We start from the raw sequence: 27,818 nt of genomic DNA on the forward strand, positions 1-27,818 counted from the left end.
AACACCAAGCGGGCAGATAGCCCTTTGAGATTTCTAGCAGACACACCCTGCGTGTGACATTTCATTCTCTTCTCTGATTCTCAATGTTTTTCACTCACAGATGCCGTTTTTGTACAAAGGTCACATGCGTTGCAACATTTGACTGTGAATGAGCTGGCTTGTTTTTTTTTTAATTCCTTGGCATCTGGAGATAGCGCCATCGTGACTGGAAGGGGAAATGCCAGAGAGAGAGAGATTGCAAGAGCTGGCTACCGATTCACTTACCTGGCACTTGAACGCATCATGTCATTATTGGAAATACCTGTACTGTAAATTCTATTTATACACAGGCTCTGTTTCCCCCCTGCAATAATTGCAATGAAGCACAAAAACGTTCTCGGTAACAGACGATACGTGACTGATAACAAGCGGAAGACTAACATTTTCGATTCCGGGTACATTCAATGTATTTATTTTTGTCCTTCTCGCGTGTCGTAGACCAGGAAATGGTGGAAAATGAACAGCCCAAAACAAAACAAAAAAACAAAAGCAAATCAAAGCTGATTTTTTTGTCAACCAACGGAAAGAGTTTGAAACGAACAGTCCGAATATGAAGTCCTCGTTGAACGACTCCCGCTGTGCAATGTTTAACACTCATTCAGAGGACTATCGCTGTGTAAGTAACGCATGCTTCTGACAGTTAGCAACAACCTGCTACATCAGCTACGGCAATACAGTAATTGTTTGAGGAATGAAGATTTAAGTTCACCTCCAAAAAGCAATGCAATGTGAATAACCAAGAAATTGTAAACACAATTGCACGCCGTCGTGAACGATAACACGCCGTGTTCGTTTATCAAAAGCTCGCTTTATCGCTATCAACCGGTTGTCAACTTTTACTTTACAGCACGTTATCGCTGTGGTGACGTGAGCTTCACCCACGCTTGCTGGAAGCTACTTATTTGTTTTGGCCGACTGTGGAAAGAGCGAATACTGTAACCCAATCTCGTTCGAAATGATAATGCGAAATCAGTCGCGTAGAGAACTTGTGTGCGTGTTTATTACTGATAAATGGTAATTATAGCTTGTTTTGAAGAGAAGCGATCTGCTAATTTACTCGTTTTTGTTTGGCACAGACTAATAACATACCAGCAATCATTCGGTACCGCCTCGCGTTGATCCGTACCAGATGAACACGTTTTGTTTCTTTTTAACTCAGTAACTGCCAGAAATGTGCAAAAATGCGTCCACTTCAGTGCCAGGGTTTTTGTCATTGTCACTCGAATTCCAAGACTCACAGTGTATTGAGTTTTAGGACTACATAAACATCCTATGCAGCGTAAGAAACCCTAGATTGTCTTCTTTCATCAGGAAAAAAAAGTTAATTCCTAAATTATATGGCTCTGGAGTTATATGGGCTTTGAATGAGGGTGGCTGTCCATAATACAATGCAATACATACTGTACACATCGGTTAAGATAGCGCTTTAACAACAGCTGAAGCTGGAACAAAGCGCTAACATGGACAAAAGGCACATGCTGCCCCCTCCTGGAAGAGAAAAACATCTGACCAGCTCTTTATCGGCACCAAGCAATAATAATAAAAAAAAAAAAAAAAAAAAAAAACCCAATCAAATTTGGGAATGACGCTCTACGTTATATTTTTAATTCCCGAATAAATTCGTGAATGGGTTCATGGCCAAAATCGTGGAAAAGGGGGCAAAATAAATGAAAACACAAAGCATCATGTTGCTTAAATCTGCATGAAAGACATGGGGGAACATGCACTACTGCTTTGTTGGTTTAGCCGCTTGTTCTTTTGTTTTAGCTTCTTCATTTTTGTCCACCGACTTCATTTGCAGCATGAACTTTAATTAACCGTTTTTCATTCTTTAGCGGTTACGGCTGTTTTGGTTAGCAACCAGATTCAAACGGGTTCAACGGGTAACTAAAGTGGACAGGGCAGAAATGTGGTTATTTTCGACCAATGGCTTTCCGATTTCCTCCTTTTGCCTGCCACCGTGTTGTTAGATTAAATGATAGCGGCTTTGTGGAATCGGCCAAAGCAGCAACATAGCACAAGTGATCCTGCAGATATTTTGGCTTTTAAAATGCAAAACTCAGCGCAGGCGCCTTTCATATCCGGCCAGGCGAGCACTTTTTTTTTTCTCATTCTCATCATTCCCGAGCTTACACGTCAAACATGCTTGTCTATCTCTCGCTGTTGTTCTCGGATCACTTTCAGGCTGCTTCTAATGACCTGTCGAAACAAGCTGCATTGTAAAGGTTACCCGGAGTTTGTTTCGTCTTTGTTGTAAACATGTTTGCTTGAATAGCAAGAATCATTTCATGGCGCATTCTCTCATTGCGAAGCACGGACGGCCTTCTTAATTGGTCAGATCAATCGTAGGCCGATAGCATGTCAAAGCCCTCTTCAGTTGGACGACTTGTTGAAATAGGTCACCCAAGCATGTAAAAGAGGTTCCGGCATGCTCTGCTTTGAATGCAACGACATTTATTTCAGGGTTCTCTCATTCTTACGGACAAACAACCTTCTCGTTTAATTCAAAACAGATTTTTTTTTTGGTGACACACAGTGGCGTTTTTTTAGGTGGTTCAATTATCTTCTGGTTTGATCATATCAGTTTCAGTTGAGTATCGATGGAAAGGTTTCTTCAGCCGTCATATGTACTTCTTTGAAGGTGTCGGATGTGCCGTTCCTCATCCGAAAAGCTTTGTCAGCGCACTAAAATTTTGCTGGTAGCTCTGGACCTATAGACCACCTTCAAAGAAGTACAGATGACGGCTGGAGCAACCTTTTCATCGATGGACCACTCCTGGCTGACTGAGAGCTTACACAGACGTCTTTCAGTTGAGTAGTAGCAAACCCTCCGTGGCTTTCATGATGTTTAAAAACTGGGTTCATCCATGCGGTTTTTGCTTCGTTGTTTGTTGTGAGTGTATATGAATCCTGCGATTGGTTTGATTGTGTCATTTTCTCATTGTTATGCACAAACACTCTTCAAACGGTCAGTTCAAGTGCGGGCTAGTTGCACGTGACCATGTTTTTGAGTTTTATGAGATGCTCAAGTAGGCCATACACTTAACATCCATATCACATGCGCTTTATTTGACAATCTGTTGAACTGTCAAGTGCAGGCGGCGCACGGCGGTGGTAACCAACCACCGGTTTAACCCTTAAAATGGCAGAAAGATTTGATTTTAACATTTTGGATGACTTTAACCGTTGCATCAAGGGCCAATCTTGATGGATTAAGGCGCTTAGTAAATCCTTCTGGAAAATAAAACCAAGTTGCCATAACATGGTTGCTTTTTTTCGTCTTCCTTTTCTTCTTTGGTATTATCTTGACTTGTATCATGTAAACAACAGGCTAATTGACAGCATTTTTGTGGAGTGTCGAGAACTGGGCGATAGTGCAAAAAGAATCTAGCGCAACGTCGGCTATTTTAGAGAACAATAATATTCCGTGATGTCAATATTTTCGGATATTGTACGAAAAACAGTTTGTCCTTTATTTTTACTGTGAACATCTCATGTTTGGTCGAAATCATTTTTGTGGAACGTTGACAAGTGGGCGATAGTGCAAAATAAAATCTACCACAATGTCGGCCATTTTAGATCACAGTAATATTCCACGATGTCGATATTTTCTGATATTCAACAATTGTCTTTCATTTTTACTGTCAACATCTCATATTTGGGTGAACTAATTTTATTCCACTTCCTTTCGCGATCGCTATGGACGCACGACCTTTTCGTCTGCAAGCTCTGAGGTTACAATCACTTAAATAGAGCGCGCGCTTTCACACTTTATTTCTAGGAAGACCCTCATAATAACTAATTGCTCCTCATTTCCAGGCGGCGATATTAACGGTGAAAAGAGCCACGGGAACGTTCTCATTGGTCGGATGGTGAATATTACTTTCAATTACCTCTCAATGATTCATCTCGGTGACCTTCATTTAGTTTGGTAGTTACAACGCAGCCTGTTTATAGCCGAGGAAGGTGAACAGATAAAAATCCATCGTCTTCGTTTAAAAAAATAAATCTAACATGCATTCACTGGTCACAACATTAGGTACTAATATATACCCATATATGTTTTGTTTTTGTCAATTATATAAATAAATAGATTTGGCTATCTATTAGCTAGCTAGCTAACTTGATCGATTTGAGTTATTCCCGGTTGAGTGAACGCTGGCGCGTGTGGCTGCCGCTGCTCACCCACAGAAAAACTGATCCTGTGACTGTTAAGTGACCTTGAGAATTTTGAAAGGCGCTGATAATTGAAATTTATTATTATTATTATTTACAAATTGAAAACAGACCAATAAAGTGCAAACATTTTTTAAATCCAAGTTAAAAAATATCCTCTTTTGCCCCCCCCCATAACCCCCAAAAAAATCTGAATTTAAAATGTAAACATGAAATGAATTTGATATCACAAAACAGCCTAACTGATTAAAACCGAGTGAAATTTGTTACATTCAGAATCAGAATCCTTAAACCTTTATTCGCCCCACAATGGGGAAATACATTGCGCTGCTGTATTCAAGATTGCGCCCAGAGTGTCTGAGCTGAGCAGTGCGTTACATAAAATATTATTTTTAATGTATTACCAATTATTTTGTCATTCATCGTGCGTTTAATTTCCCTCTTTTTTTCCCCCCCAGCTTGTTGATGCTCTTTGTGATCTGGCTGCTTCGTCGCTACCACTGCTTGGCACAGGTGAAGTGGCTCCTCGTCTTCTTATTTACGTTTGTCTTTGGCGTCGTTTGCCACAGCAGATGTGCTCAATTAGTCCTGACAAATCCTTGGGCGTGATTGAGCCCGCTTAAATCAGGAGATTAATCACGCGCGTGCGTGGGGTTAATTGACTGCTGGTTGTTCCGCGATAACGACCCGTAGGCCGCCCCCCAATCCCCCACAATCCTCCCCTCCAGTCACCATTCCGCCCTCTCCTCAACGCAATGTTTTCCATTCCTCTCGCGTCCGTGTCGATTCAATTCTATTGATTGCGGCTCCGTATATATATTGCTGCTATTCCAGCTCCTTCCCCGCTCTCTAAACCCATGGAACAGCTTTAGCATTGTGTGTTAGCATGAAGCTAGCGTTTTGTTTGGCTATCCAATGTATATTTTTGGCTGTACAATATGTTACAACTTTAACTGGAGATATCTGTAAACAGCTTGAGGGAAGAACTTCACCTCTTTGTTTTTTACTTTTTTTAAAAAATGTTTTCTGTTGATTCAACACCCCCATTTAGCGCTCGCTAATGTTTTGCTAGCAACTTAAGACATTGCTAGCAATTGGTTACGGCTCCATATATATACATATCTATATTTCTTGTATTCCAGCTCCTCCTCCGCTCTTCTAAACCCATGGAACAGCTTTAGCATAGTGTGTTAGCATGAAGCTAGCATTTTGTTTGGATATCCAATGTATATTTTTGGGTGTGTAATATGTTAAAACTTTAACGAGAAATGTCTATAAATAGCTTGAGGGAAGATCATGACCTCTTTTTTTTTTTAAAACTTTTTTAATTTGTTCACTGTTTGCTGTTGATTCATCACCACCATTTGGCGCTCGCTAATGTTTTGCTAGCAACTTAAGACATACAAATAAATTCAACTACAGCTCATATCTGGAAATGTCATCTCACTCGATATTTCAGGTGCTACTGGAAATATGAAAATACAGGGCTCCCCTACTTATGAACATTCATGTTACGAACAACGGTACATAAAAACATTTTTGTAGTAACATATGTAGTAATAATAATAATAATAATTATAATAATACATTTCATTAACAAGCACCTTTCAAATCTCTCAAGGTCACTTTACAGTCACAAGATGAGTTTTTTTCTGTGGGTGAGCAGCGGCAGCCACACGCGCCAGTCTTCACTCAACCCGGAATAACTCAAATTCATCGAAAGCTGGATAGCCAGCTAAGACCTAGTTAATAGTCTTCTCTCCAGTTGTACATCTTTATGAAATGTTTATTTTTCAGTACAAACCAATACAGGTTACTTATACAAGCTTTAAACATACTTATATAAACCTTACACATAATTATATAAGCCTTAAACATACATTCCGTTTGAAATATAGCACTGAAGCAACTTACGAACAAATCTACCTTACGAATGAGTGTTCGCAACGTATCTTGTTTGTAAATTGGGGAGCTTTTGTACCGGACAATTACTTGAAGTATTTTTTTTTTTGTGTGTGTGCTGACTGCATGACAGTCAGCTAATATGAGCTTATTTTTTGTTCCTTTGTTCCGCTGCGACTAACCTTGAATGAATACGACGACAGTTAGCTGCACTGCCACATTCGTTAGCTCTGACTACTGCGCGTCCATGATTGAAATCATAGAAAATAGGAATCGCTCGATGGAGGTGGAAGCGTTTCTTAGTATTGAAAATTACATCAGAAAAAAAACCATATTTCTGGAAATGCGCTCAGTTTGATCTTCCATCGGCGTGCCTTGTTTTTTTTTTTGATGTGTAGCGCCACGAGCAGGTTTGTCCGGTTGAGCCACTCTCCAAAGTGGTCTCGGTAATCTGAGGTAAAATGACAGGCGAGCACGACCCTCAGGATGGATCCTCTTACCTCCAGACTAGGTCGCCACGTGGCCTCCCTGTCCTCCCTCTCCCCCCACCTCCATCTCCTTGCAAAGGTTATCCGTCAGTCAATAGTCTTTAGTGCTCCGTGGCCCTGCTGCGCTTGTTTCCTCGCCCCCATCCCCATCCGGCAGCCTTGGCGAAGGTCGCCGTTGGACGCGTATTGATGAAAGATCGTGCTTATTTGCGTACCTGACTCTCCACTGGGCCCCCGCGAGCCCTGCCCGCGTGCCTGCGTGCAAAGCCTTCTTAAAACTGTCGATTATTGTAATCAACCAAATGATTTCAGCGCGCCTCCTCGACCAATTGCGTCTGAATTAGCTTCACTCTGATTGGTCTTTGGAAAGCGGTGTTGACGAATGATAGAACGTTTATATACACGTCCGTAAACATCCTACGTTATTTCATTTCTAGTTTATAGTCTATATGGATGAATGTAGTTTATTAGATAGCTTTGTAACATCTTTATTTTCAGTCTAATATCCTGTCCTCGTCGCTGATAGGCCCGGTCGAGATGATGTCATCACTGCTGTATGATATAACCTGGTGAAAGGGGCGGTTCTATCTCTTTTGTCTTCCGCACCTTGACCAGACATGTGCCTCTGTTGTCTACAAGAATAAAGTTATCTTTTTTGTTCACCACTTCTGGTCATCATAAAACTCCGTAGAACAGAAAGAGATCCATCATTTATCCCAGCATTTTTGGTGCCGAAACCCGGGACGTGGCATCTAGAATGTGACGTATAGGACGTGACATCATGTAAAGGCAGGCAGGATATGACGTATCAGGAAGTCCAAGAAAACATGTTTAAAGATTTAGTGAATTACGCCAACAACGATGCTTCTCTTCTGTCGTACACGCCGGACTCATTTTGTTGTTTATTTTCTCACAGAAAATGATTCTCAGCCTGACTGTCGCCGCCTTTTTTGACAGTTTAGCATACGTCATGGTCAGTTTCTCTTTTTACAACATACGCACACATTGTTTATGAGTCCCCTCCCTCTGTATGCGCATGTTATTATAACCTTTCGCCCTCCCCCTCTCTCTTTATAGGGTGAATCCCATCCGGAAGGATCTCTCTGTGACTTCCAAGCCTGGTGGCTAACATACTTTGGTAAGATAAACGCTCCAGGAAGGTGCTAGACTTCCATTTTGTATATAGGAAGTAGTAGAAATAGACAGATAGTCAGAGTTAATTTGCCATTCTATCAAAATAACAACAACAAACATTACTATTTGTGCTGGTATATGTATCAGAATCAGAATCGTCTTCAATGGCCAAGTATGTAGAACCATACCTGTCAACCTGCGAGACACTGTGACCTTACTAACGCCTCAATTTTTCCTTACTGAGAAAAAAAAAAACATACGAATGTGTAGTATTTCATTGCGCATTTTTTTGCACCATTTTTTTTGTTTCCTAACTGACATCAGAAAAACGTTTTATAGCATCTAAAATACCCAAAACACGCAGGCTGATATTTTTAGTCAAATGCAAAACACCAATAAAAAAATGAGTTACAGTGTCCCAAAATGACTTCAAAATGACCCTGGAAATGGTGAGTTTCAGAAGGTCCCGCCCCCTTGTTCGTGACATCACTATTGGTCACACACTGCCTTGCTCCAGAATCAAAACAATGGCTTCAAAGAGTTCAGATTGGGAAAATATGCTTTCTTGTTACTCATCCACTTATGAATATGATTCAAATAGTTCTGAAGAGGAAAGCAGAAATGTTTGCAATCCATTAAAGTGTTTTTAATAATAATAATAATAATAATACAATTGTCTAATATACATTTTAATTTACAATAAATAATGATTGTCGGTCGGTCTAACCAGCGCTTTATCGGCACCCCGCAAGAAAAACTAAAAGCCGAACAAATTCGGGAATGGCGTTCCACATCACAGTTTTCAATTCCCGAATAAATCCGGGAATGTCAGCGAATGAGTTAAAATGTTTGTGAAATGTTTTTTTTTCAAACTACACGTGAGTTGAAAAGTTATCTATCGTATGGTCTATTTACACACATTTTAGTTTTTGTCTTTAGCCCCAATTAGCTCGTTTTGAAAAGGTGGCCCTTTCTCTTTGCGTCGCCCCATATGCAAGTGGCGCCGTTGTTACCGTGACAACCGTAGGCTCCGCCTCGGTTTTGCAATGCGGGGGGGCAGATTTGCGGGAGCAGCATATGGCAGAAAGCCGGCGCCGCCTGGAAAGACGCTCCAGGCGGCAGAAGTTGAAACACTTGACTGCGTGTACGTGGCGCGCGGACGCATCATCGCCCGTCAAGGCGTTTCAAAATAGGCGCCGCTTATCAGATGCCAACGCCGTTCCGTGACCCCAATCTGTTCGTCTGACAAAACGTACCTTGTGGCAGCTGTGGATGATCCTCCACGATAGCGCCGTCACCTCAAAGGGTCTCCAACGGAAATTCAATATTCTTCGCGTACAGACGCGTTTTCCAAAATGGACCCATAACAAAAGATTGACTTGGTTACGTCATTTGACCTTTGACCGGGGAGGGGGGGGGCACCTCGGAGACACATTCAAATGCACTTTATGTCAAGTTTCAATCGTGTCTCATTTGAGGTCCAATTGTTTGAAATCTTTATTAGCCCCGCTTTTTAAAAATGTATTTATTTATTTACGTATTTATTTATTTATTTGTACGCATATTTATTTTTGTCATTTATTTATTTAATCACCCTTTTTTTGTTTATGTATTTATCAATTTATATGTGTTTATTTATTTATTGATTTAGCCAGCTACAGACAGATCCATGTATGTATTTATTTATTTGTATTTCATTGATTTATTTATTTATAGATTTATTGGTTTATTTAGTTATTTGTATTTCATTTATTTATGTATTTATTTATCCATTTATTTATTTATACATTTATCAGTTTATTTATTTATCTTTTTATTTATCAGCTTATTTATTTATTCATTTTTATTTATTTCATATATTTATCCATTAATTTACATATATTTTATTATTTATCATTTATTTATTTATAGATTTATTAGTTTATTTAGTTATTTGTATTTCATTTATGTATGTATCTATTTATCAATTTATTTATTTATTTATTTATCAGCTTTTTTTATCTATGTATTTATTTATTTGTATTTCATATATTTATCCATTAATTTACATATATTGTATTATTAACAGTTATTTATTTATTCATTTAGTTTTTTTATTTACAGCTGTATCAGTATATTTATTTATGTATTTATTTATATTTCATTGATTAATCTATCAATATATTTATTTATCCATCTGTGTATTTAATTATTTATTGATCAGTGTGTTTAGTTATTTATTTATTTTGGATTGGATTGGATTGGATATGCCTTTATTAGTCTCACAGTGGAGAAATTTACATTTCACAGCAGCAAAGTGATGAAAGGAATGAAAGTAGAAAAACAAAATACATGAGCTGCTGGAAAGGCCATTTTGATTTATTTATCTGTTTATTTGTTTATTTATTGCTGAATTGTGAATTGAATTTTTTTTACACCCTTTGTAAATGTTAACACTTTCAGGGGTGTGCTAATTGTTGTTTAAATAACTGCAACTCTTCCACATATATGACCTGGAGCAGTCAAACTCATTCTTATGTCATACAAGTTGCATGTCCTGTTTTCCGCTTATCATCACGGCTATCTTCGCGTGAGCGCATGACAAAAAGCTTTTAATCTTGTTAAGATTTGCTGACGTCTTCTTGTGATATTTTACTCCATTTTTGAAACCGACCCCATTTTGCTTCTCCATGACTTTATATTGCTCACTTGGAGTTTCCACCAGAGAAAAGGATCTATTCCCCCGCTTGTTTCCTCAACGCACAAGTGGTGCATTATGCCTTGACGTTCTCAAGCTAAAGGAGCACGTATGTGCTCTACATTAGCATAGAGAGCCTATAAAGCAGCCATTAGGGCGGCGATGCGGCTATTCAGCAGTTTTCACACACCCTCGCCAGGAATGGTGTCACGCATGAGAGTGAACAGTATGCCCTCCTTTATAAAGGAATCATTTTCCACCAATCGCTTGAAGCAGACACACTGGCCTGTGCCGTATCAGACTATTCACACACAAAAAAAAAAAAAAAAAATTGAAGCGTGACAAAAATATAACATGCCAATATCATGTCAGTCTTCTTTTTATTCTTCATTAGAGGCTACCAAGGATGGGACAAAATATGGATTTGATGGTTACCATGGTTATCACGGGGTACTCTGATGGCCAGTTTGTAACTCCTCCGCCCTCCTTTGAAACTGTTACGACCCGTTCCCAAGATCTAATGACTTTGGGGCGTTCTCAAAGAAGTCATCTGGTTGCCTACCAGTTACCCACCCCTCCATTTATTTTATTTTATTTTATTTTGTGTTATATTTTTATTTTGTTATTTTTGTGTTTTATTTATTGTATTTATTTATTTCATTCATTTAATTTGTTTTATTTGTTTTATTTACTTTATATATTTTATTTATTTTGTTTATTTTATTTATTTTGCTCATTTTATTTTAGTTTGTATGTTAGTTTTATTTTATTTTATTTTATTTTATTTTTATTTTGTATGTTAGTTTTATTTTTCTTGTATTTATATATCTATTTTTCTTTTCTTTTTTCTTTTCTTTTATTTATTTTTTTCCTTTATTTATTTTATTTTATTCACCTATTTTATTTATTTATTTATTCATTCATTTATTTGTTGTATTTATTTTATGTTTTATTCACTTTATTTATTTCATATATTTTATTTATTTCATTCATTTATTTTATGTATTTTGTTTATTTTATTTATTTTGCTTAGTTTATTTATTTCATTTGTTTTATTTACTTTATTTCTTTTATTTATTTTATTTTATTTTATTCATCTATTTTATTTATTTATTTATTTTATTTGTTGTATTTATTTTATGTTTTATTCACTTTATTTATTTTATATATTTTATTTATTTCATTCGTTTATTTTATGTATTTTGTTTATTTTATTTATTTTGCTTAGTTTATTTATTTCATTTGTTTTATGTACTTTATTTCTTTTATTTATTTTATGTATTTTATTTATTTTATTTATGTATTTTATTCTATTTTATTTTACTTTTTTATTTTATTCATCTATTTTATTTATTTATTTATTTTATTTGTTGTATTTTTTTGTGTTTTTTTCACTTTATTTTATATATTTAATTTATTTCATTCATTTATTTTATGTATTTTGTTAATTTTATTTATTTTGCTTAGTTTATTTATTTCATTTGTTTTATTTACTTTATTTATTTTATGTATTTTATGTATTTTATTTATTTTATTTATTTACCTACCAACCTACCAAGCTACCTACCTCGCACAACTCAGTGAGCCATCAGCCGTCTCATTCATTGTTGTGTGTGTTTGACACCTGTAGGCGGCGTGATACCTGAATGGAAAACGTTTCCCGCCGCGCCCCCACTTCGATTACCCGTTCTCCGGGAAGCCATTTCAATTGCATTGAGATGCGCGAGGCTTCGTTTTCGCACTAAAGTCGGCCATTTTGATGGCAATTATCCGGCCACTTTAGCGCCACCGATTAAGCATTTGAATTCTTAGTTAGGGCGAATACGCCTCTTCGACGCTGCTTTAAAACAAAAAAAAATGTTATTGCTCTCTCGGGCAAACACGCAGCGCAAAGGCGGCCGCGGCGTAATGGGCAGTGAGTTAGTGCTGCGGGGTTGCAGCGTGTCAGCTCGCTTTATCACAAGCATCCTCACGCTGGGGACAAACGGCTGTACATAAACCTGAACAGGCACTTTGTTCTGTGTGGCGTGGCGTGGCGTGGCGTGGAGCCTGGTGGGAGCTGCGCGGCGTAGCGCGGCGTAGCGCCGCCGCTTTTAAATTCACACCAATAAAAATGGGATGAAATGTGTTGGGAGACGGGACAGGTGCACATTAAAACAGGTGGGGAGGAACCTTTTTCCTATCAGGGGCTAGTTCACTTTTCATAAAGTCGTCCGAGGGCCATACTCAATTTCTGAGTGGAAAAAAAAGCCCCAACAAGATTTATGTATTCAGAGAATTTGTGGGTGAAATGTTTGTGAGGCTTTTTCATAACATTGCTTTTCAGTTTTGCCACTTTCACCAGGCGTGAAAATGTAAAGTTTTTTTTTTCCGTTTATCCCTTTGAACAAACTCAAAAGAACAGCACAATTTGCTTGCAATCTATTTATTTTTGAATGTATTTATTTATTTAAATTTATGTACATATGTATATTATTTTTTAGCTATCCATTCATTTGTCTCTTTATTTATAAATGTATTTATTAAAAAAATATTTATTGATGTACATATGTACATTAATTCATTTATTTAGCTCTCAATTTATTTGCTGTTTATTGATTTATTTATGTACATATATAAATTATTTATGCAGTTATCCATTTATTTGTCTACTTATTTATTATTTATATGTCTAATTATTTATCTATCCATTTTATTATTTATTTATATATGTATATTCATTTCTTTATTTAGTTATCCATTTATTTGTCTGTTTATTTATTTATTTATATTTCATGTACATATGTATATTTAGTTTTGAGCTCCTTCCATTTTTTGTAAACCATACTCCTACAAGGGTCCCAATGCGATCTTGACCAAACATGAGGCAGTTCTGTTCCGACAAACGGAATTTATACGCAATTCAAAACGTGCTGTGGTCCATCACGCAGCCATAATGACACTAAATATTCCCTTCCTCGCCATAAATATAAAAAGCATGGCTGAAAATCCCCAAGTCCGTTCCAAATGACGCATTCTTACGCTGCTCCTCAAAGTGCATCGCTGCTTGGAACCTCCAATCATCGCATGTTCCCGGAATGTCATAAACCGAGGACCTCCCAATTTATCCGCGGCTCACGGGTCAAAGGTTGTCCCCCCGCCCCCTTGAATGAAAGCACCGATCCGGTGGCTTAAAATGCATTGTGCTTATCCCGGAGACGGTGATTAATTGCGAAAGATGACCAAGACAACCGGGTCGGCTTACTTGGCCGGTCGCCGCATGCTGCTCTCGCTTCGTTCTTCAGCGCCAGGTTTTATTGTGTGAAAGAAAGCCAGGAAGCTGAGCACGCAGCTCCGGGGGGGAATTCATCATTGTGACGAGCGGCCTTGCCTGTCCTGTCAAGAAAAACACACAAGGACACACACACACACACACACACACACACAAAACACTAACAACAACAAAAGAAGAGAAGCGCAAGGCTGCAAACTGAAGTACAGTGATACCTCGGTTTCCGAACCCCTTGGCTTACGAACTTTTCGGTTTACGAACGGTACATTTATGAACGTTTTACCTTGGCATACAAACTATTTTTTTGGGATACACACGGAGCTGCCACAATGAGTGATGTGTTGTTCGCGAACGATCCCGCGCTCCTAACAAGAAAATGGTGGCCAAAAAAATTGCAAAGAGGCACTATACAATTCCATTTGGGCTACTGTTCAAAGAGTTAATGGCTTGGATATATAATATATATATTATAATACCATAGCACATTTATTATACATAAAGTAAGGTATATTTTGTGTCGTTTTAAGGCTTAGAAAATTAGAAAATGATGTTTTATGGGGACCTGGGAACGGATTATTCTCATTTTAATGGTTTCCTATGGGAAATTAATTTTTGGGATACACACTTTTCGCCTTACACACTGTCTGGGAAGCAATTAAGTTCGTAAGCCACGGTCCCACTGTACAACAAAAGACGCAAGCCCTTTTTTTGTTTTTTTGTGGTCTTCTCTACATCCACCATGTTGGAATCCCACCGCAATCTCTGTGTGCAACCCCTCCGTCCCACCTACGCCCGCCGTTATCTCGCTTGGCTTTTTCATAGTTCATCATTATCTCTTGTTGAGCGCCCCCCTCCTCCTCTCATACATCACCATAAGCCACTGGCTTCCCTCATATTACCGCAGAATGGGCTTCCATTCATCAAAAAATGTCACATATACATGTGAGTGTTTGTGTGTGGGTGTGTGTGGGTGTGCGGTTGCGAGCTGCGTGTGTATTTCTGACCTTGTTTTCTTTCTCTTCTGTGCAGACTGGAGTGCCTTGGTTTGGGTTTGCCTCATCACTCTCAACCTGTACTTTAACCTGGTCAGGGAGATGAGCACAACTTCATATGAAATGTGAGTTCAGGGTCATAATTCATTTTTTGAGGGCTTACATTTTTGGATGATTGTTTGTTAGATGGTCAGCAGGAATCTGCTAAACCAAAAAAATGCATATTAACTCATTTGCTGCAATTCCCGCGATTATTCGGGAATTGAAAAGTCAACATTTACTTCATTTTTTTGGATAAATATACATAGATTCTTCAAATATAAATTCAACAAATACAAATCACAACATTGCTATTGATTAACTCCTTCACTGCCATTCCCGAATTTATCCGGGAATTGAAAAGTGTGACGTGGAGCGCCATTTTTGTTTTTTTTTTTTTTGCGGGGAGGTGCCGATAAAGCGCTGGTCAGACCTCTGGCAATGTTTATTCCCTTCCACAAGGGGCAGCATTTCCCTTTTTTTCCATGTTAGCGCTTTGTTACAGCTTCAGCTGTTGTTAAAGCGCTAAACACACACTCCCCTACTTACGAACATTCGAGTTATGAACAACGGTACGCATGAACAATTTTGTAGTCACAGATGTTGTATTCTCTGCAGTTGTACATATACATATCTTTATAGGGCCTATATTTTATTAAATGCTTATTTTTCAGCACAAACCAAGACAGGTTACTTATACATGCCTTAAACATACTTATATATCCGCAGAAAAAAATATCCTGTGACTATAAAGTGTCCTTGAGAGTTTTGAAAGGCGCTTGGAAATGAAATGTATTATTATTATTATTATTATTATTATTATTATTATTATTATTATTATTAGTAGTAGTAGTAGTATTATATAAACTTTAAACATACTTATATAAGCCTTAAACATCTATTCCATACAAAATATAGCACTGAAGCAACTTACAAACAGATTCACCATACGAACGACCGTTAGGAACCTTTCTCGTTTGTAAATTGGGGAGCGTCTGTATAAATCAATATGTATGTATTGTATTACATTTTGTACAACCGGCCCCATTTCAAGCTCAGATAACTCCAGAGCCATATAACTTAGGAATTAACTCTTTTTTTATGATGAAAAATGAGTCTAAGGTTTATAACACTGCAATGAATATTTATGTCGTCCTAAAACTCAATATTCTGTGGTTCCTGCAATTTGAGGTAAAATGACAAAAACCCTGGCACTGGCGTGGATACATTTTTGCACATCGTCTGACAGTGAATGAGTTAATACATTTCACCTCAGATTTTGCTGTTTGAGTCGTAGGCAGTACCACCCTGTCCGTCCGTCCACGTCCCCCCCTTTTAGATTTCTAATGGTAGAGTCCAGTCCACCTAATCCGAAAGCTTCACATCAGCCCTAAGCCGCTTTCACACTGGCTTCCCCGTAAATTGGCGTAACGGTAGAGCCGGGATTTATTCTCCTTTCCCTTTTCAGACTGAGATGACCTGTGGAGGGAGGTACATTTGGATTTTGTCCAAAACAGCTCTGCTCATAAAAAATAAAAAAAATCCCACGTGCTGTGAATTTTTCCACCACTTTTTATATCTGAAGACAGCAATCATAATTTGTGGGTTGACCCCTAACCCCCTCAATCATGCTTGTTTAAAAACATAGCCAGTGTGGAAGTGGTGAGTCATCTGCAACTAAGTATGGGCACCGAAGAACTAACAAAATAGAAAGGATAATGCCCAAAATTTTACACTTTTTAAAAGTTAATTATTCATTGTTTAAAACAGAGAAGACTAAAGGAATAATAATCAGAATCAGAAAGCCTTTATTCGTCCCACAATGGGAACATTTGCAGGGGTGAAACGATAGAAAAATGAGATATTCTAAGCATTATAATAATAATAATAATAATAATAATAATAATAATAATAATAACCTTTTTTGTCTCACTTACAATGGAGAAATTCCAATTCACAGCAGCAAACTTATGAAAGGAAGAGAGTAGAATAAAAAAAGCATAGGAGCTGCTGTAAAGGCAGCCACTCTCTTGCCGCCGTGTTGATATATGTGTTTGCAGCTGTGAAATGTAAATTTCTCCACTGCAAACATCCACTCCAGTGACAGAGTTTTTGTCATTCTCACTCAAATTCGCGAACGAGCCCGTTCTTCTAACAACAAAATGGCAGTCGACGGTTTTATGTCCTCTATTCCCCGCCCTCAGTATTCGGTTAAAGCCACGTGATTGGTCAAGAACACAGCAGTGAGGGGAAGTGGTTTAAACATCAGAGACAGGAAAACGACAGTGAGTCAGTTTCAACTTTGATAGTTCAAAGGCATAGTGTAGACTGCAAGGTTAAAATATCAGGCTCCACAAACAAACCGCACAAGCCATCTGTATACTTGATGCAAAAAGCTATCAACCCAGCGAAACAGAAGACAATTGATGAGGAACAAGGTAAAATGATCGCAGAGAAAGCACCTACAAGGGATCATTCGTCAAAATAGTGAAAGAAGAAGGTGACGTTCCTCATCAAGTGTTTAATGCTGATGAAAGCGGCCACTTCATTCCATCAAACCATCAACGACTATCACAAAGGTCAATAAAACCACTTTATTATACTGTACTAGTTTATTTCTGTAATTATCATTCCATAACACATTTATTATACATAAAATAAGGTATATTTTGTGTAATTTAAACCAGATTCTTTTCTTACAGACAGTGTATTGTAGGTGTTCAAATACCTGAACTTAGTACAACTATATTTTGTGTAGTTTTAAGGCTTATTTTGTAGTAAATGATGTTTTATGGGGACCTGGGAACGGATTCTTCTCATTTTAATGGTTTCCTATGGGAAATTAATGTTTGGGATACAGACCTTTCGCCTGAAACACTCTGTCTGGGGACCAATTAAGTTCGTAAGCCAAGGTCCCACTGTCGTATGGAATTGCCGTTGCCAGTTTGACCTTGGAGGAGCCATGCTGTTCCTGTTTTCACATTCAGGCCGAAATGGCCACGTTGCTTTTTTGTTTTTTTTTTCCTCCGCCTCACAGCTTCCGCAAAGTCGGTTTGCGCCCAAGTAAAAGCGTCGCCGGCACTGATGTCTGTAATTGGGACAGCCTTGAACGGCGTAGCGGCTCATTAAAAACGCTGATGCCAAGGCGCTATTCAAACTCACCCGCTGCGGCGCCATATTGCCGGCGTTGAGAAGTTCCGCATAAACAAGCGCGGCGGAATAGCCCACTCGCTTTTTCGGCGCGAAAGAACAGACTTATTTGGCGATGGCCGCTTCCTCAGGAGTGCGTGCGCGTGTATTCGTGCGCGCGTTGGCTCTGCCAAAGCACGTGTTTCCCCGCAGCGCCCTGACAGCCATCTTTATTCTCCTCCCCCCTTTTCCGTTCCAGCCAGCCGCCACTCTAATTGAAAAGGGAGTGAGTGTCAGCCGCTAAGTGCCAGCTTGTGTGGCTGCCGATGTGCGCACACATCTTCACGCTTTGCGTCCCTGTCGCTCAAACTCCCCTGAGCGCTTTTCCGCCGAGCGCGTGTGGATTTATTCGCGCGTATTGGACGTTAAAAAAAAAAAAAAAAAAAAGACTGCGTACCGTAGGTGGAAAAACAAGCAGCTTTAAAGGACAACCGACGTCTCCAGCCGGACAAGTTGTGTCCATAATTTGTAAAATGGCTTCAAATGACTTCTACTGAGCGTATTTTACAAAGATTCCACCGCATAGAGCTATATTTTACGTTTTAAGACTCACGCTGAATATTCAGGAAGTCTTGTTTTTGAGTTGGTGACGAGTCCGTACGTGACGTCACTAAAGGAACGCCCCCTGACCGAAAAAAAGACACATTGAAGCAGTCCTTCCATCACGTCAATGTATTTTGCTGTACATGTTTGTTCAGAAAATTTCATGTTGCACCAAAAAGAGCCAGAAGAGGGCTACCAAGCTCCATCTAAGGAATTTATCAGCCTGCGGAAACGGGCTGATTAATTCCTCACAGGAGCTCGGTCGCCATTTTCTGCCTCTTTTTTGGTGATCCATTTCCACCCAATGTTGCCTCAAAATGGCACGGAATAAATTCTTTAATGGATTGCAAACATGTATGCTTTCCTCTTCAGAACTATTTGAATCATATTCATAACTGGATGTGTAACAAGAAAGCATCTTCTCCCAATCTGAAGCCATTGTTTTGACGTCCTGGCGTGACGTCTCGAACTGGGGGCGGGACTTTCTGAAACTGCCCAATTCGCAGCTCCATTTTTTTTCCAGATTTAGCACACTTGAAGTCATTTTGATTGTTGTTTTGCATTTGACAAAAAAAAAAAAATATCATCCTGCGTGTTTTGGGTATTTTAGATGCTATCAAACTGATGTCAGTTAGCAAACAATAAAATGCTGTCGGTTGTCCTTTAACAAATTAGCAAGCACTCTGTTCGTCCAGCCTTGTCGATTGTTCTCGCTCCTCTTTTGTAGATTTGCTTAGGTGTGCACACTTGTCTGACACTCTTGTGTGCGTGCGGGGTGGGGGGGGGGTGTCGGTTTGGGCCCGGCCATCCCTCCCCTTGGGAGTTTCCTTGCATTGATTAGCAATAAGCCGGAGGATATAATGGCGGTATAACTCAGAAAGCGACGGCTTTATGAGCGCAGGGATGATGCCTGCCTGCTTGGGGGTTCGCAATGGGCTCACTACCGATCCTAATCAAGAGCCCCTTTCACACTTGCCTGTAATTGCTAGCAGTTTCGCCGTTCTTCCCCCCTGTTGCAGTTTGGTATTAACGCATTCACTGCTATCCACAAATTTATTCGGAAATTGAAAATATGACGTAGAGCGCCAATCCCGAATTTGTTTTTTCACGCTTGACCACCGATAAAGTTCTGGTTATACCTCTGGCAATGTTTTTCCCTTCCACAAGAGGGCACCACTTCCCTTTTTTCCATGTTCGCGCGATATAAACCAATATGCATGTATTGCATTGTATTTTGGATAGCCGCCCTCATTTCAAACTCATATAACTCCAGACCCATTTCATTTAGGAATTAACTCATTATTTTCTGATGAAAGAAGAAAGTCAGTGGTTTCTTACGCTGCATTGAATGTTTATGTAGTCCTAAAACTCTATAGTCTGTGCGTCCTGGAATTTGAGTGACAATGACAAAAACCCTGGCACTGGAGTGGACACATTTTTGCACATGTCTGGCAGTGAATCAGTTAGTCATGATAAAAAAATAACAATAAAGAAAGCAGAAATTGACTCTAATGGGAAATTTCCGGTTTTCTGGAACGGATTATGGTCAAAAACCGAAGTTTGACTAGTATTATTTTTATTTCTTTTTTTTCTGAAATAGTATGACACATGCAGAGCATCAAAATTAGCACTCCTCACTCAATGACATTTCTGTTTTTTTAATGTAATATATTGTTTTTTTATTTCATCTTCTTTTCCTTTGGGCTTTTCCCTTCAAGGGGTCGCCACAGCAAATCAGTGTAATGTTTTTTTTATTTCATCATCGTCTAAAACTACATGTAATTTTATTTATAAATTCAAAAAACAATTATATAGGGCGCACCTTCAATGAATGTAAAACATTTTCCAAATATAATATATAAATGTATATTCAATAATAATACTATATATTCAAATCCCATCTCAAAAGCCACCTATTTCAAATAAATATAAATAAATAATCCCAAATAGAATACAACAAATAAAATACATTTATAAATAGAAACAAGAGAAAGAGCAACACAGAAAATGCGATTGTAAATGGGTGGCTTTTGAGATGGGATGTGATTTTTGCGCAAAATTCACCGACACGTATTCTGCGAGGTCCAGATAGTTCCGCAAAAACAAACCAAAAAAAAAACAAAATGTCCGCTTGACATTCACCTCTTCCGTTCCGTTGCGTTGCGTGCAGTTTTCAACGTCCGCCGCATCCGACGCCGGCACTGATCTCAAGCAATTAGCTGATAGCATCTGATGTGAAAGTTCGCACAATCACTTGCTTTTGTATAAAAGGCAGCGGCGGATAAATGCCAGAGCTTCTATTAAGGCTGCGATGGGCTAATTGTGATGACTCTCGCTGTGACGGAGGCTTCTGCTTGTTAAATGCCAAGACCCTCATTCATTTTCGGGGGGGGTTGGGGGGGTTAGGGTTATATTGGCGATATTGACCTGGCAATTTCCTCCAACTGAGCTGACACAGTGTCATCCCCAAACCTGGCCCGGATTTCATGTTGTTCTTGCCTCGTGCAGTAATATCGCACTTTGCTGTGTTCTGTATGAAAGAAAGACACCGTACATATGCAAATAAGGACATTGCTGGATCTTGAAGTCAACTGATAGATAGCAAATAGCTAGCATGTGATAATAATAATAATACTATGGCTAATACTACTACTACCACTACTACTACTAATAATAATAATAATAATATGACTACTACTACTGCTACTACTACTACTACTACTACTAATAATAATACTAATAATACGACTAATACTACTACTACTACTACTGCTAATACTACTACTACTACTACTACTACTGCTAATACTACTACTAATAATACTAATAATACTAATAATACTAATAATACTACTAATACTACTACTACTACTACTACTACTTCTACTACTACTACTACTACTAATAATAATAATAATACGACTAATACTACTACTGCTAATACTACTACTGCTACTACTACTACTGCTACTACTACTACTACTACTACTACTACTACTACTACTACTACTAATAATAATAATAATAATAATAATAATACGACTAATACTACTACTGCTAATACTACTACTACTACTACTACTACTACTAATAATAATAATACATCCTGTAAAATCCACCCAAGGTGAGCAAAGGCTACACAGGAATGGTCACGACCACTCCGTTCTGACATTTTGAACCAAATATTAGCAGGAGTAGAAGCAGAATTTGGGGTAACCCGGCTTTGATTTTCCGCAATTTGTGCTTTCTTAACTCATTGACTGGCCGACGATGTGCAAAAATGTGCCCATTCCAGTGCCAGGGTTTTTGTCATTGTCACTCAAATCGATGTCAGCGTCGGAGCACCTCTGAAAACTAGCAAAATGTTTACGCGCCGGTTCTGACACCCACTCTGTTGCGAGCGTATGTTATTTTTACACAACACGACACGGGAAAATTGGCGGCTTTTCCCAGCCAGTGTAAAAATGGGCGAAGGACAAAAGTGAGAGGCGGGCGGGGGAGGAGGCGTGCGCCTTTTGTTTTTGCGCGAAGAAGAATGGAGAGGAAAAAAATGCAATGGCGCTCCGCTAATCGGCTGGTGTGTTAGCGGCGAGCGTCGAGGGGCTTTTGCTGAATTGACTGCACATACGTAAGCCGTGTGCGTTTAGTCGGGCGGGCGGGGGGGGATGTGCCTTTGCACGCATGCACAATTACCCTCCAGCCCCCCAAAGGCAAACGCTCCCCTCCCCCCTCTGCGCGCCCACCCGAGCCCCCCCCCCCCGACCAAACCCTTCTTTTTCTCTCCCCCACATGCGCCTCCGACGCCTCATTGTGATGCTTTATGAATGAACACATTGCCGGAGGAGCGGCGGCATGAGCCAAGACTGATTGAAGTGCGTGCAAGAGAGCCGGATGGGGGGAGGACGGGAGGAAGGGGGAGATAGAGAGGGAGTGGGGGGGGGGGGTGGGGAGAGTGTGAGAGCAAGTGAGGGTGGACAGAGAGAGGGTTGGAAAGAAGAGAGCGAGAGAGAGAGAGAGAGAGAGAGAGAGAGAGAGAGAGAGAGAGAGAGAGAGAGAGAGAGAGAGAGAGAGAGAGAGAGAGAGAGAGAGAGAGAGAGAGGGGGAGATTGAGAGTGAGGGAGAGATGGGGAATAGGGAGAGAGAAAAAGATAGAGAGAGAGGGAGAATGATAGAACCAGAGAGGGAGAGAGAGACAAAGATAGAAACAGAGAGAGAGAGAGAGAGAGAGTAAAAGAGGGAGACAGAAAGTGGGAGAGAGAGATAGAGAAAGGGAGAGAGAGAGATAAAGATAGGAAGAAACAGAGAGAGAGAGGATGTGGGGAACATAGAGCGAAAGATAGAAAGTGAGAGAGGGAGAGAGAGAGAGAGAGAGAGAGCGAGAGAGAGAATGTATGCTAATGTGCATTTGAAGGGCGGATTCAGGCGGAGGGCAGAGAGATGTCAGCAGGAGGAGGTGGGTGGGGCTAAAAGTGTGTGTGTGTGTGTGTGCACGTGCGTGAGCGCACAGTAGCGCGCACTGGCGTCCACGCACGCGGGCGGGTGTGTGCGTAAGACGGAGCGCGCGGCGGCCCTGCTGCGCCTCATTAAGCCCAGGTTGCGCCGCGCTCTGGACCTCGTCAGCTGCCTCCAGCGTGCACGTGCACGTGCACGCGTGCACGTGCCTCAGCCGTTGTGTGTCTGCGAGCTCTCGACATTGATTTCCTGACAAGGCGAGGCGCCCTCCCTGGCGTCCCCCCCTCGCCTCCCTCGCCTCTTCCCCACCAGGGACGGGCGGCGCTGATTTCACCATTTGTATCTCTCCTCCTGCTGACGAGAGCCCCTTTTCACCGTCCTCCCTCGTCCGTTTCCCACCGCATTTCAAGTATTTTGTCTGCCGCTGACGTTTTTTTTTACAGTGATACCTTGGCTTATGAACTTAATCGCTTCCCAGACAGTGTGTATGGCGAAAAGTGTGTATCCCAAAATTTTATTTCTCATAGGAAACCGTTAAAATGAGAATAATCCGTTCCCAGGTCCCCATAAAACATCATTTTCTAATTTTCTAAGCCTTAAAACTACACAAAATAGACCTACATTTATGTATAATAAATGTGCTATGGTATTATAATTAAAGAAATAAACTGTACTGTATAATAAAGTTGTTTTATTGACCTTTGTGATGGTCGTTGATGCTTGATGGAATGGAGTGGCCGCCGCTTTCATCAGCATTATAACACTTGATGAGGAACGTAGCCGCCTTCTTCGTTCATCTCGAGGAATGATTCGGAACTTAAGCTTTGGCAGCTTTATCATCAGAACTGGCTGCCTCGCCATGACCAATGACACTATGTATCCCTGTACGACGCTTAAAGTTCTCCAACCGTCCGTGGCTAGCCTTAAAATCCTCAATGAATGATGATGAACTTCCAGGTTGCCTCTTGACGATATCTGAGTGAAGTTGTCGTGCTTTCTCTGCCATCATTTTACCTAGTTCCTCATTAATTGTGTTCTGTTTAGCTGGGTTGATAGCTTTTTGCATCAAGTGTACAGATGGCTTGTGCGGGTTGTTTGTGGAGCCTGATTGATGGATATTTTAATCTTGCAGTCTACGCTCTGCCTTTGAATATCAAAGTTGAAACGAGTCCAAATGTCACTCTTTTCTATACATTTTCTCACTGTCTCTCTCTCTCTCTGCCTGTAACCGCCCCCCCCCCCCTCACTGCTGCGTTCTTGACCAATCACGTGGCTTTAACCAAAGACCGGGGGCGGGGAATAGAGGACAAAAATGAGTCAGCTGCCATTTTCTTGTTAGGAGAACGGGCTCGTTTGCGAACGACACTTCACTCATTGTGTGTATCCGGAAAAATAGTTCGTATGCCAAGGTAAAATGTTCATAAATTTAATGTTCGTAAACTGAAAAGTTCGTAAACCAAGGGGTTTGTAAACTGATGTATTACTGTCGTTTGTTACCTGACCAACCGTATTGTCATTTTCGGTCATCTCTGTGGGACAAAAAAACCAAACGCCACTCAGTCCGATTTTCGCTAAACTTTCAACAAAGCGAGTGGTAAACAAAAAAAAAAGCGCTTGTTAGAAAAGCGGTTTTTGTTGCCCCCCCCCCCTTTCCCTTTTGTCTGTTTTTTTTTTTTTTTCAGCTTTCTCTCATGCTCCCAATCTGTGCGTCCCTCTCACACACACACACACACACACACACTCACCACCCAGTTCTATTTAAACCACCAGCCGGCACATTTTTTTATTTTATTTTTTATTTTTTTTTATACGCCATCGCCTCCCACATATTCACGCCGGTATCCATCAGACGGCTGCAGAGGCGGGAAAAGCAGCAAAATGGAAAAAGGGCGAGCTTGCGTGTGTGTGTGTGTGTGTGTGTGTGTGTGTGTGTGTATGACTAGTCTTGTGAGGACCACTAACATTTTATACCATGTGCAAAGTGAGGACCTTTTGGCCGGTCCTCACACGTTTTTCATTCTACTGGCTTCTAGAGGGTCTATATATGCATCTGTTAAAGTTTCAGAAAGGTCCTCACAAATTCACCCAAAATGATTTTTTTGTTGTGTATTTTCATTTCACTTGTATACACACGCATTTTACTCACTGTGTGTGTGTGTGTGTGCGTGGTTAATGAGAGGAAAAAATTTCATACCACAAAATGCAAAATTATATTTTAACCAAATTCACGGCAGAGGTGAGGACTTTGAATGTACTCATTCAGAAACCTCACTCCTGCTGTTATTTCAGTTTTTTATTTCTTTGTTATTAAAGAAGTTGAAGTGGGAAATGCGGTGACATTTAGTCTTCAAATGGAACACTAGTTCTTTTCTAAACTTATCAGCAACTGTGGTTCTCATTCCTTATCTGGAGTTATCCGGACCTCACAAAACCTTTGAAACAGGAATGTGTGTGTGTGTGTGTGTGCATATGTGTGTGTGTTGATTGGGAAAAGCACACACACACACACACAGAGCGAATGGGATTGAGTGTGTGTCAACCCTGTGGCATCTGCTCGATTGAGCACGCTCGGAAGATGTCAGGGTACGACTTCCACTCTATTGACCGACTGATGCTGTTCGCTGTATAAAGTATTGACGGACAAGCCCAAAAAGACACGCAATCTTCACAATCTAACACACGCGCATATGGCCATTCATTTTTTTTTTATATTTATATTCTTTTTAATAGCGGCCATTTTTGATTTTTTTTTTCACTGCCTAAGCCAAAGGTGTCAGACTACGGGCCACATTGTAGTTACGGTTTCCTCTTAAAGGACAACCGATGTGACTCATCCAGTTATGAATATGATTGAAATAGTTCTGAAGAGGAAAGCATACATGTTTGCAATCGATTAAAGAAGTCCTTTTGCATCAATTCGAGCCGTCAATGACAGCAATGTAGCACCCAGAAAATACACAAGATGGCGCCCAAGCTCCGTTGGAAATGGGCTGGTTTGTCTGCTGGGAATTTGTGCCAACTAGTATCAAATAGTAGTCATATTTTTTCCTTTTATTATTTCATCTTATGTATTTCTATAGTTATCTCTATTTATGTATATATTTATTTGTCTTTCCAGCAGCTCGTGTATTTTGTTTTTCTACTTTACATAACTTTGCTGCTGTGAAATGTAAATTTGTCCAATCCAATGTATATATTGATTTCTATATTTCTGTATGTATTTATTCCAATCAGGTTGTACCATCTGATTGCGTGGGGGGTTCCTCTGGTGATGTCATCCCTGCCGCTGTTCAAAGGTTACTACGGCCCAGCAGGAGCCTGGTGGTGAGTTTGCAAGCGTCATGTCGCCGCCGCCGCCTTTCCTTTTGTTGGCCAAGCAGCTCTTCTGGCCTCCTTCCAGTTCCCGCCGGGCTCCTTTTTCCCCCTCATCAGACGCAGCCTTATAAAAACATGGCAATTATCAGCTCATCTTTAAACATTTGGAAAGCGGGAGCGCCATCATTGTTTGTTTGGAGAGTCGTTAAAGGACAACCGACGTCTCCGGACAAGTTGTGTCCATAATTATATCATAATAATAAAAATAATTTGTAAAATGTCTTCAAATGATTCAGCGTATTTGACAAAGATTCCACGGCATGTAGCTATATTTTACGTTTCAAGACTTGCGCTGAATATTGAGGAAGTCTTGTTTTTGAGTTGGTGACGAGTCCGTACGTGACGTCACTGAAGGAACGCCTCTGACCGAAAAAGGATACATTGTAGCAGTCCTTCCATCACGTCAATGCATTTTGCTGTACTTTGTTTGGTCTGAAAACTTCGTGTTTCACCAAAAAGAGCCAGAAGAGGGCGACAAAACTCCATGTAAGGAATTAATCAGCCTGTGGAAACGGGATGATTAATTCCTTACACGGAGCTTGGGCGCCATTTTCTGCCTCTTTTCTGGGACGCTACATTGCAGTCCAGATGCCTCAAAATCACACGGAAGGACTTCTTTAATGGATTGCAAACATGTATGCTTTCCTCTTCAGAACTATTTGAATCATATTCATAAGTGGATGAGTAACAAGAAAGCATCTCATCTTCTCCGAATCTGAAGCCATTGTTTTGATTCTCCAGCAAGGCAAGACGTCTTGGCGTGACATCACGAACAAGGGGGCGGGACCTTCTGACACTGGCCACTTCCGGGTTCATTTTTTTTGCAGATTTTGGACACTTTAATTCATTTTGATTGGTGTTTTGCATTTGACTAAAAATATCATACTGTGTGTTTTGGGTATTTTAGATGCTATCAAACGTTTTTCTGATGTCAGTTAGGAAACAAAAAAGTGATGTCGGTTGTCCTTTAATGGGCTGAGGGGGAAAAGGGAAGAAAAAAAGAGGACGCGAGGCCTGAAGAGAGCCGATCGCCAAATGAAAATTCATCTCCAGGCTCTGCGCTCTCTTTTTCCACTCTTGGCTTATTAATAGCTCGAGCTGTTCAAGGGTCTCTCCGGCCTCCCTCCCTCCCTCCCTCCCTCCCTCCCTCCCTCCCTCCCTCCCTCCCCTCGTACGCAGTCACAAGGTGTCTTTCCGCCATCCTTCTCCTCTGTAACCCGGCGTTGTCCTTTTCTCTTCTCTCCAGCTGGATCACAGACGATCACGTAGCCTGGAGATTTGGGATGTAAGTAGACCCTTTCAGCGCCACCATCAAAGCCTTCCGTCAGAGGGGAGGGGATGGCGGCGGGAGGCGGAGCCTGCGGGTTATTTTTTTTTTCCCCCCCCCCTTCCCTCAGCATGAGGCTAAAAGTGTTTTTTTATTTTGGTTTTCCTTCCTCCCCCCTTTCCTGTTCCACTCCGACATTCCATTTTAGCACGGAAGTGGAAATTTGCTAGCGACACAAGCTAACTGTCAAAGGCTTTGAAGATTTAGGGACTTG

The 27,818-nt window shown here is 40.2% G+C and overlaps 1 protein-coding gene across 7 annotated transcripts in view; it reads left to right on the top strand.

Annotated features, from left to right (window-relative positions):
- Positions 1 to 458: 458 nt before the first annotated feature.
- LOC148894968 (cyclic AMP receptor 4) overlaps positions 459 to 27,818 on the top strand; it is a 90,935-nt gene continuing 63,575 nt past the window's right edge. For 4 of the 7 annotated variants that reach the window (XR_016115878.1, XR_016115880.1, XR_016115879.1 and 1 more), the window contains exons 1-8: positions 459 to 655; positions 3,859 to 3,911; positions 4,674 to 4,728; positions 7,522 to 7,578; positions 7,683 to 7,743; positions 14,717 to 14,804; positions 26,137 to 26,226; positions 27,524 to 27,562. Coding sequence is in view for 4 of the 7 variants with exons in the window: in XM_089003402.1 (XP_088859528.1) it covers positions 590 to 655; positions 3,859 to 3,911; positions 4,674 to 4,728; positions 7,522 to 7,578; positions 7,683 to 7,743; positions 14,717 to 14,804; positions 26,137 to 26,226; positions 27,524 to 27,562 (509 nt within the window). In the remaining 3 variants the exon portion in view is untranslated. The remainder of the gene's footprint in view (positions 656 to 3,858; positions 3,912 to 4,673; positions 4,729 to 7,521; positions 7,579 to 7,682; positions 7,744 to 14,716; positions 14,805 to 26,136; positions 26,227 to 27,523; positions 27,563 to 27,818) is intronic. The other 3 variants (XM_089003403.1, XM_089003404.1, XM_089003405.1) reach the window with 3 other exon arrangements.

This window comes from Hippocampus bargibanti, linkage group LG08, assembly GCF_051943395.1.
Source record: "Hippocampus bargibanti isolate YZ-2025 linkage group LG08, ASM5194339v1, whole genome shotgun sequence".
Classification (NCBI taxonomy): Eukaryota; Metazoa; Chordata; class Actinopteri; order Syngnathiformes; family Syngnathidae; genus Hippocampus; species Hippocampus bargibanti.